At 46.2% G+C, this 9,875-nt stretch overlaps 1 protein-coding gene and 1 long non-coding RNA gene across 2 annotated transcripts in view; one reads left to right on the forward strand and one right to left on the reverse strand.

Annotated features, from left to right (window-relative positions):
* The window catches only part of vps45 (vacuolar protein sorting 45 homolog), a 90,381-nt gene extending 85,276 nt beyond the window's left edge, over nt 1–5,105 (reverse strand). The window contains exon 1 of the mRNA XM_078534080.1: nt 4,934–5,105. Within this exon, the coding sequence (XP_078390206.1) occupies nt 4,934–5,026 (93 nt within the window). The 5' untranslated portion in view covers nt 5,027–5,105. The remainder of the gene's footprint in view (nt 1–4,933) is intronic.
* Nucleotides 1–9,332, forward strand: part of LOC144672249 (uncharacterized) — a 125,501-nt gene extending 116,169 nt beyond the window's left edge. Inside the window, exon 4 of the long non-coding RNA XR_013574086.1 lies at nt 9,059–9,332. This is a non-coding gene — a long non-coding RNA (uncharacterized LOC144672249). The remainder of the gene's footprint in view (nt 1–9,058) is intronic.
* The last annotated feature ends 543 nt before the right edge of the window (nt 9,333–9,875 follow it).

Raw genomic sequence — 9,875 nt, forward strand, 5'->3', positions numbered from 1 at the left:
CCCAATCAAATACTCCCAGGACAGGTACAGCACGGGGTTAGATACAGAGTAATGCTGTCTCTACACTGTTCCCATAAAACACTCCCAGGATAGGGAATGCATGGGGTTAGATACAGAGTAAAGCAACCTCCAGACATTCCCCATCAAGCACTCCCAGGACAGGTACATCACGGTGTTACATACGGAATAAATCTCCCTCTACACTGACCCCATCAAACACTCCCAGGACAGGTACTGCACGGGGTTAGATACAGAGTAAAGCTCCCACCACACTGTCCCCATCAAACACTCCCAGGACAGATACAGCACGGGGTTAGATTCAGAGTAAAGCTCCCTCTACACTGTCCCCATCAAACTCTCCCAGAACAGGTACATCTCGGGGTGACATACAGAGTAAAGCTCGCTCAACACTGTCCCCATCAAACAATCCCATGACAGGTACAGAAAGGGATAAATATAGAGTGAAGCTCCCTCTACACATCCCACATGAAACATTCCCAGGACAGGAGCAACGTGAGGTTAGATACAGAATAAAGCTCCCTCTACACTGTCCCCATCAAACACTCCCAGGATAGATAAAGCAAGGGGGTAGAAACAGAGTAAAGCTCCCTATGCACTGGCCCCATCAAACACTCCCAGGATAGGTACAACACGGGGTTCGATACAGAGTAAAGCTCCGTCTACACTGTCCCCATCAAACACTCCCAGGACAGGTACAGCACGGGGTTAGATACAGAGTAAATCATCCTCTACACTGTCCTCACCAAACACTCCCAGGACAGGTACAGCACGGGGTGAGATACAGAGTAAAGCTCCCTCTACACCGCCCCCATCAAACACTCCCAGGACAGATACAGCACAGGGTTAGATACAGAGTAAAGCTGCCTCTACACTGTCCCCATCAAACACTTCCAGGACAGATACATATCGGGGTTACATACATAGTAAAGCTCCCTCTACACTGTCCCCATCAAACACTCCAAGGACAGGTACAGCACGGGGTTAGATACAGAGTAAAGCTCCCTCTACACTGTCCCCATCAAACACTCCCAGGACAGCTACAGCACGGGGTTAGATACAGAGTAAAGCTCCCTCTACACTGTCCCAATCAAACACTCCCTGGACAGGTACAGCACAGTGTTAGATACAGAGTAAAGCTCCCTCTACAATGTCCCCATCAAACACTTCCAGGACAGATACATCTCGGGGTTACATACATAGTAAATCTCCCTCTACACTGTCCCCATCAAACACTCCCAGGACAGGTACAGCACGGGGTTAGATACAGAGTAAAGCTCCCTCTACACTGTCCCCATCAAACACTCCCAGGACAGGTACAGCATGGAGTTAGATACAGAGTAAAGCTCCCTCTACACTATCCACACCAAACACTCCCAGGACAGGTACAGCACGGGGTTAGATACAGAGTAAAGCTCCCTCTACACGGTACCCATCAAACAATCCCAGGACAAGTACAGCACAGGGTTAGATACAGAGTAAAGCTCCCTCTACACTGTCCCCATCAAACACTCCCAGGACAGGTACAGCACGGGGTTAGATACAGAGTAAAGCTCCCTCTACACTGTCCCCATCAAACACTCCCAGGACAGGTACTGCACAGGGTTAGATACAGAGTAAAGCCCCCTCTACACTGTCCCCATCAAACACTCCCAGGGCAGGTACAGCACGGGGTTAGATACAGAGTAAAGCTCCCTCTACACAGTCCCAATCATACACTCCCAGGACAGGTACAGCACAGGGTTAGATACAGAGTAAAGCCCCCTCTACACTGTCCCCATTAAACACTCCCAGGGCAGGTACATCTCAGGGTTACATAAGAGTAAAGCTCCCTCTACACTGTCCCAATCATACACTCCCAGGACAGGTACAGCACAGGGTTAGATACAGAGTAAAGCCCCCTCTACACTGTCCCCATCAAACACTCCCAGGGCAGGTACATCTCGGGGTTACATACAGAGTAAAGCTCGCTCAACACTGTCCCCATCAAACATTCCCATGACAGGTACAGAAAGGGATAAATATAGAGTGAAGCTCCCTCTACACTGCCCACATGAAACACTCCCAGGACAGGAACAACGCGGGGATAGATACAGAATAAAGCTCCCTATGCACTGTCCCCATCAAACACTCCCAGGATAGATAAAGCAAGGGGGTAGATACAAAGTAAAGCTCCCTATGCACTGGCCCCATCAAACACTCCCAGGACAGGTACAACACGGGGTTCGATACAGAGTAAAGCTCCGTCTACACTGTCCCCATCAAACACTCCCAGGACAGGTACAGCACGGGGTTAGATACAGAGTAAAGCTCCCTCTACACTGTCCTCACCAAACACTCCCAGGACAGGTACAGCACAGGGTTAGATACAGAGTAAAGCTCCCTCTACACCGCCCCCATCAAACACTCCCAGGACAGGTACAGCACAGGGTTAGATACAGAGTAAAGCTCCCTCTACACTGTCCCCATCAAACACTTCCAGGACAGATACATCTCGGGGTTACGTACATAGTAAAGCTCCCTCTACACTGTCCCCATCAAACACTCCCAGGACAGGTACAGCACGGGGTTAGATACAGAGTAAAGCTCCCTCTACACTGTCCACACCAAACACTCCCAGAGCAGGTACAGTACGGCGTTAGATACAGAGTAAAGCTCCCTCTACACTGTCCCCATCTAACACTCCCAGGACAGGTACAGCACGGGGGCAGATACAGAGTAAAGCTCCCTCTACACTGTCCCCATCAAACACTCCCAGGACAGGTACAGCACGGGGTTAGATACAGAGTAAAGCTCCCTCTACACTGTCCCCATCAAACACTCCCAGGACAGGGAATGCATGGGGTTAGATACAGAGTAAAGCACCCTCCAGACTTTCCCCATCAAGCACTCCCAGGACAGGTACATCACGGTGTTACATACGGAATAAATCTCCCTCTACACTGACCCCATCAAACACTCCCAGGACAGGTACTGCACGGGGTTAGATACAGAGTAAAGCTCCCACCACACTGTCCCCATCAAACACTCCCAGGACAGATACAGCACGGGGTTAGATTCAGAGTAAAGCTCCCTCTACACTGTCCCCATCAAACTCTCCCAGGACAGGTAAATCTCAGGGTGACATACAGAGTAAAGCTCCCTTGACAACAACGCCATCAAACACTCCCTGGACAGGTACAGCACGAACTTTGATACAGAGTAAAGCTCGCTCTACACTGTCCCCATCAAACACTCCCAGGACAGGTACAGCACAGGTTAGATACAGAGCAAAGCTACCTCTGCACCATCCCCATCAAACACTCCCAGAACAGGTACAGCACGGGGTTAGATACAGAGTAATGCTCCCTCTACACTGTCCCCATCAGACACTCCCAGGACAGGTACAGCACGGGGTTAGATACAGAGTAAAGCTCCCTCTACCCTGTCCCCATCAAACGCTCCCAAGACAGGTACAGCACGGGGTTAGATACAGAGTAAAGCTCCCTCTACACTGTCCCCATCAAATACTCCCAGGACAGGTACAGCACGGGGTTAGATACAGAGTAATGCTGTCTCTACACTGTTCCCATAAAACACTCCCAGGACAGGGAATGCATGGGGTTAGATACAGAGTAAAGCACCCTCCAGACTTTCCCCATCAAGCACTCCCAGGACGGGTACATCACGGTGTTACATACGGAATAAATCTCCCTCTACACTGACCCCATCAAACACTCCCAGGACAGGTACTGCACGTGGTTAGATACAGAGTAAAGCTCCCACCACACTGTCCCCATCAAACACTCCCAGGACAGATACAGCACGGGGTTAGATTCAGAGTAAAGCTCCCTCTACACTGTCCCCATCAAACTCTCCCAGGACAGGTAAATCTCAGGGTGACATACAGAGTAAAGCTCCCTTGACAACAACGCCATCAAACACTCCCTGGACAGGTACAGCACGAACTTTGATACAGAGTAAAGCTCGCTCGACACAGACCCAATCAAACATTCCCAGGACAGGTACAGGAAGGGGTTAGATACAGTTTAAATCTCCCTCTACACTGTCCCCATCAAACACTCCCTGGACAGGTACAGCACGGGGGCAGATACAGAGTAAAGCTCCCTCCATACTGTCCCCATCAAACACTCCCAGGACAGGTACAGCACGGGGTTAGATACAGAGTAAAGCTCCCTCTACACTGTCCCCATTAAACGCTCCCAGGGCAGGTACATCTTGGGGTTACATACAGAGTAAAGCTCGCTCAACACTGTCCCCATCAAACATTCCCATGACAGGTACAGAAAGGGATAAATATAGAGTGAAGCTCCCTCTACACTGCCCACATGAAACACTCCCAGGACAGGAACAACGTGGGGTTAGATACAGAATAAAGCTCCCTCTACACTGTCCCCATCAAACACTCCCAGGATAGATAAAGCAAGGGGGTAGAAACAGAGTAAATCTCCCTCTACACCGTCCCCATCAAACACTCCCAGGACAGGTACAACACGGGGTTAGATACAGAGTAAATCTCCCTCTACACCGTCCCCATCAAACACTCCCAGGACAGGTACAGCACGGGGTTAGATACAGAGTAAAGCTCCCTCTACACTGTCCCCATCTAACACTCCCTGGACAGGTACAGCACGGGGTTAGATACAGAGTAAAGCTCCCTCTACACCGTCCCCATCAAACACTCCCAGGACAGGTACAGCACGGGGTTAGATACAGAGTAAAGCCTCCTCTACACTGTCCCCATCTAACACTCTCAGGACAGGTACAGCACGGGGTTAGATACAGAGTAAAGCTCCCTCTACACTGTCCCCATCTAACACTCTCAGGACAGGTACAGCACGGGGTTAGATACTGGCTGAATCTCCCTGTTCTCTGTCCCAGTCTCCGGGTTATCTCCGCTCTTTCGGTCTCTCACCGTCTCCTTGTCCATCAGCAGAACCTTCATCCCGGGCCCGCTCTCCTCGATCATTTTGGACACATATTGTTTAACAGCGAGAACCACATTCATGGCGGCGGCTGTCTGGCTGGAGCTACTCCCCCGGTTCACCCTGCAGCCTCTCTCCGATTCCCGGGGCTGACTGAAGGCCTCTGGACCCAGCTAGTCTGGGACATGTAGTCTCTAGCCTGCCCACCCCGCCCTGGAGATGCGGGCTGAGCCCCTGCTTCAACTACAACACCCAGCATTCCTTACCCGGCAGACTACGGCGTCCATTTTTTGTCAATTTGACCTGACGTTATTTTGTCAACATCGGTGCTCATAGGTAAATATATAGTTTAACAGACAGGTTCCTGCTCTGTCAAGCACGCACTAGGTCATGTTATTTTGCATGAGAGAAAATGAATTGTGAATACAGAAAACTTAATGCTGAATAACGACCAAGAGTACAAGCATTCTCACTGTTCTGTGGATACTTGTAAGCTGAAATAAATCTTTACAGGTGCTAGTTAACATCATACTTAATTCACAGAAACAGGCCATTCAGCCCTTCGGATTAACTGTTCCCCTGCACAGATGCTGTCAGACCTGCTGAGTTTTTGCAGGCATTTTTGTTTCCATGCAACCCATCTGGTCCATGCAAGTGTTTGTGTGATACAGAAACCTCCTCCCGCCCATCAATATATCCTTTTATTATTGTTTCCTTCCTGTCTTCCCCTCCGGTTGAGTTCCACATTCTCACCAATTTCTGGGTCGCAGGTTCCTCCTGAATTCCCAGTTGGATTTATGAGTGATGTTCGTAAGTTTATGATCTCTAATTTTGGATTTCCACAAGAGCGGAAACATTTCCCCTCCTTCTACACTATCGATTCCTTTCATAATTTTAAAGACTTCCATCAGGTCACCCTTCAGCCTTCTCTCTTCTTGAGAAAAGAACCCCAGCCCATTCAGTACTTCTTGGTAGGTCTCTCCTGTCACTTATGGTTTCATCCTTGTCAAATCTTTTGCACTTTTACCAATGTTACGGCAACAGCTGACGTTATTGCTGAGCAAGCCAGACCCCAGAGTGAAGTCTGTCTCTCTGATCATAAACCTTTTTTATTGGGAAAATGAGGAGGATGAGCCACTGACCTCAAAAGTATAGGACTCCAGTCACACCTTTAGAATTTTTTAAAAATTAAAAGATTTATTATAAAGGAAATAATCTTATGCACACAAGATAAAAGTTACACAGTTAGAACAGCCTTACAGAACAACCCCCCAAAAACAGTCTTGGTCAAAAGTACACAAATAAACTACCTTTCTAACAACAACCCCTTATAGATTTTAACCATAAAAATCCAGTAATTATTACCCAAGTCAAGGAATTGTTGTTACTTTAGTCATGGTACACCTCACAACTTCTCAGATACTTCCACTCTGATGTGGAATTCCAAAAGGAGGTGCAGAAAGAAACTGTTTCCTAAAAGAAAGACTCTCCTGGCTTAACTTTTTACGATTTACATCAATGACTTAGATGAGGGGAGTGAAGACATGGTAGCTAAATTTGCAGAAGACACAAAGATAGGTTGGAAAGTATGTTGTGAAGAGGACATGAGGAGGATTCAGGTGGATATAGATGGGTTGAGTGAGTGGGCAAAGATCTGGCAGATGGAGTTTAATGTGGGAAAATGTGAAGTTGTTCACTTTGGCAGGAAGAATAAAAATGCAGAGTTTTACTTTAATGGAGAACGGCTGCAGAATTCTGAGGTACAGAGGGACCTGGGTGTTCCAGTACATGAGTAACAATAAGTTAGTGTGCAGGTACAGCAAGTAATTAAGGCGGCTAATGGAATGTTATCCTTTATTACGAGAGGGATTGAACATAAAAGCAAGGATGTTGTGCTTCAGTTATACAGGGCATTGGTGAGACCGCACCTCGAATACTGTGCGTAGTTTTGGTCTCTTTATTTAAGGAAGGATGTAAATGCACTGGAGGCGGTTCAGAGAAGGTTTACTAGATTGATACCTGGAATGAGTGGTTTGGCTGATGAGGAAAGGTTGGACAGACTGGGCTTGTTTCCACTTGAGTTTAGAAGAGTGAGGGGGTGATTTGATTGAAGTATATAAGATCGTGAATGGCCTTGACAAGGTGGACGTGGAAAGGATGTTTCCTCTTGTGGGTGAGTCCAGAACTAGGGGGCACTGTTTTAAAATTAGGGGTCACCCTTCTAGGACAGAAATGAGGAGAAATTCTTTCTCTCAGGGGGTTGTGTGTCTTTGGAATTCTCTGCCTCAGAAGGTGATGGAGGTGGGGTCATTGAATATTTTTAAGGCGGAGGTGGTTAGATTCTTGTTAGGCAAGGGAATCAAAGGTTATCGGGGGCAGATGGGAATGTGGAAATCGAAACACAAACAGATCAGACATGAGCAGGCTTGAGAGGCTGAATGGTCTACTCCTGCTCCTATTTCCTATGTTCTTAACACTGGATGGCTGCTTTCAATTCAAAACTTTCACAGCTTCTTAGCAGCTTACACACAGAGAAGCTGGCCTTTGGTGAGATCCCCCCACAGCAACTTTCAAAAGTGAAACACCCCTTTCCTTCAATATTTTCCCCCCTTCATCTCAGGTTCTATTGTCCTCAAACACCTCTTTGAAACTCCAATTCTCCAAATAAAGAAAAACTTTCATGTTTTCTATTTTGCCTCTACTTTCGGGTCAATAAAATGTAATATACCTTCCCCTATTTACTCATGGAACCACTTTAAGATGCAATTGTTCCTTGCTGCCTCTGAACTCCCTTTTGAAATTCAACAGCTGAAAAATTAATTTCCCCACTTATCTCACAGTGCAAATTTCAGATTCAACCTATTTCCCTGTAACTCACCATTACCTCTCACTGCAAATGCACAAAGCTAACACCTTTGATCTTTTATCTCCTAGACCTCACAGACAACCTGTCTCTAGTAACTTTCCCCCTGTTTAATTAACCCTGAACACACACACAGCTTTCTAGACAGAAAATATAATGAGAAAAATATAAAAATATACATCTCTCATCAACAATGCCTCTATATCCTTTCTATCCTATGGAGCCAAACTGTACAGAGTGCTCCAAGTGTGATGTAACCATGGTTGTGTACATAACCTGTATCTTTACTCTTTATGGTTTGTATATCTGGCTCGATAGCATCAATCCCACTCCTGAATTATTAGGTATTTCTGTTTTTGTTTTGGATTTCCAGCATCCGCAGTTTTTTGTGATTATTATTATTATTAGGTTGTGTGTTCAAGCCCTATTCCAGGATTTAAGTGTAGGGTCTCGGCTGACATATTGTTGCCTGTCAAATGGTGTGAAAGATCCCATCATTTTATTTGATGAAGAGTAGGGAGTTTTCCTTCTGTGTTTCCTACCAGAACAGCATCAAAACTGTTTAACTGTGCAATTAACTCCCTTCTGTTTGTAGGAGCTGGCTGGAAGAAATTGGCTAATATATTTAACACAACACAATGACACTTCAAGAATAAGTGATTGACTGTGAAGCACAATTCACAAAGAGAAGTTTATTCTTTACCATTACAAAGTGGTGGGTGGTCCAGTAGTTATACTGCTGGGTGTGTAACCCAGGAGGTGGTGAGCCCCACAGTGTATAAAATTGAATTGAATAATCTCATATATGTGAGCTGGTAACATAAAAAAATGAGAACTGCTCGATTAGAAAAAAGCCCAACCACCTCAACAATCTCCTTCAGGTAAAGGAAACAGCCACCATCCTCCTGATTACTCACATCAACCTGAAACACTGGTTTGATTTTTTTCTCCCCACATTTGTCTCCTAACCTGCTGTGTTTCCAGTGTTTCCTGTTTCTATCCCACACCTTGTGGTAACTTTTGGAGCAACTAAGGTTGAGCAATAAAATGGTGTCATCAGTGTTGCAGTCAGTTGTTTTGATGTACACCACCCTTAAATTAATTCTTAGTGGCTGCTCATCTTTCCTATTCAGTGAGAGCAAGACCTGTGCAGCATCTTCCAAGCTGCTCAGTCTGCAACTTCACTGGAAATTTGGCCTTCACCATTGTCGTTCATTTTCTGAGAACAATTTTTTTTTAACAATTGGTTTAGATCCTGACAGCGGATGAGAAATGAGCTGGAAGACCCTGGGTTCAAGACCCACTCCAAGACTTGTTGGCTATGAAAGAATCCAGCCACAGTGCAGGCAGATCAGCAACGTATAAAGTGCCAGCCTCCAGCCCAGATAAATGGGGAAGGTTAGCACGAGGCAGGACCTCCAGCTGTGAAACCACTATCCAAATCCAAAAATCGTGGTTGTTGTGAAGGTGATCAAGCAACATTGTGGTGACTCCATGTAACACGGGAAAAGCCGATAAAGAAAGCAACTAACAGTGGAGAAATGAGATTAATTGGGTAGTGCGCTCAAGAGACCAGCACAGGCAAAAAGGGCCAAATGACCTCCTTCTGTGCTGCAAGACTGAATGAAAATGCTTGAAGTGTTTTTGAACAATGAGGCATTTTATATATTGCCCATGTCACGTTTGCACTTGTTTTAATGGTGAAGCAGCATGGCTCTGTGTGTGTGTTGTCTCTGTGTGTGCTGTCTCCCTGTGTGTGTGTGTGTGTGTGTCTGTGTATTTGTGTGTGTACCTGTGTATCTGTTAGTTTGTGTGCGTGTGTATGTGTGTATCTCTGTTAGTATGTGTGTGTGTCTTTGTTATTGTGTGTATCTCTGTCTGTGTGTGTCTCTGTCTGTGAGTCTGTGTCTCTATCTGTGTGTGTGTGTGTGTGTGTGTATCAGTGTTATGGCGCAGCCAATGGTAAATGCTGAGTTGTTCAAATCCCAAAGGGAAACTTGAAACAACTGCCACAACTTGTTTTGCAGTTTGTACAAATTTTGTGCCTTGAATTCAGTAGAAATAAGACC

This window comes from Cetorhinus maximus, chromosome 36, assembly GCF_964194155.1.
Source record: "Cetorhinus maximus chromosome 36, sCetMax3.hap1.1, whole genome shotgun sequence".
Lineage (NCBI taxonomy): Eukaryota > Metazoa > Chordata > Chondrichthyes > Lamniformes > Cetorhinidae > Cetorhinus > Cetorhinus maximus.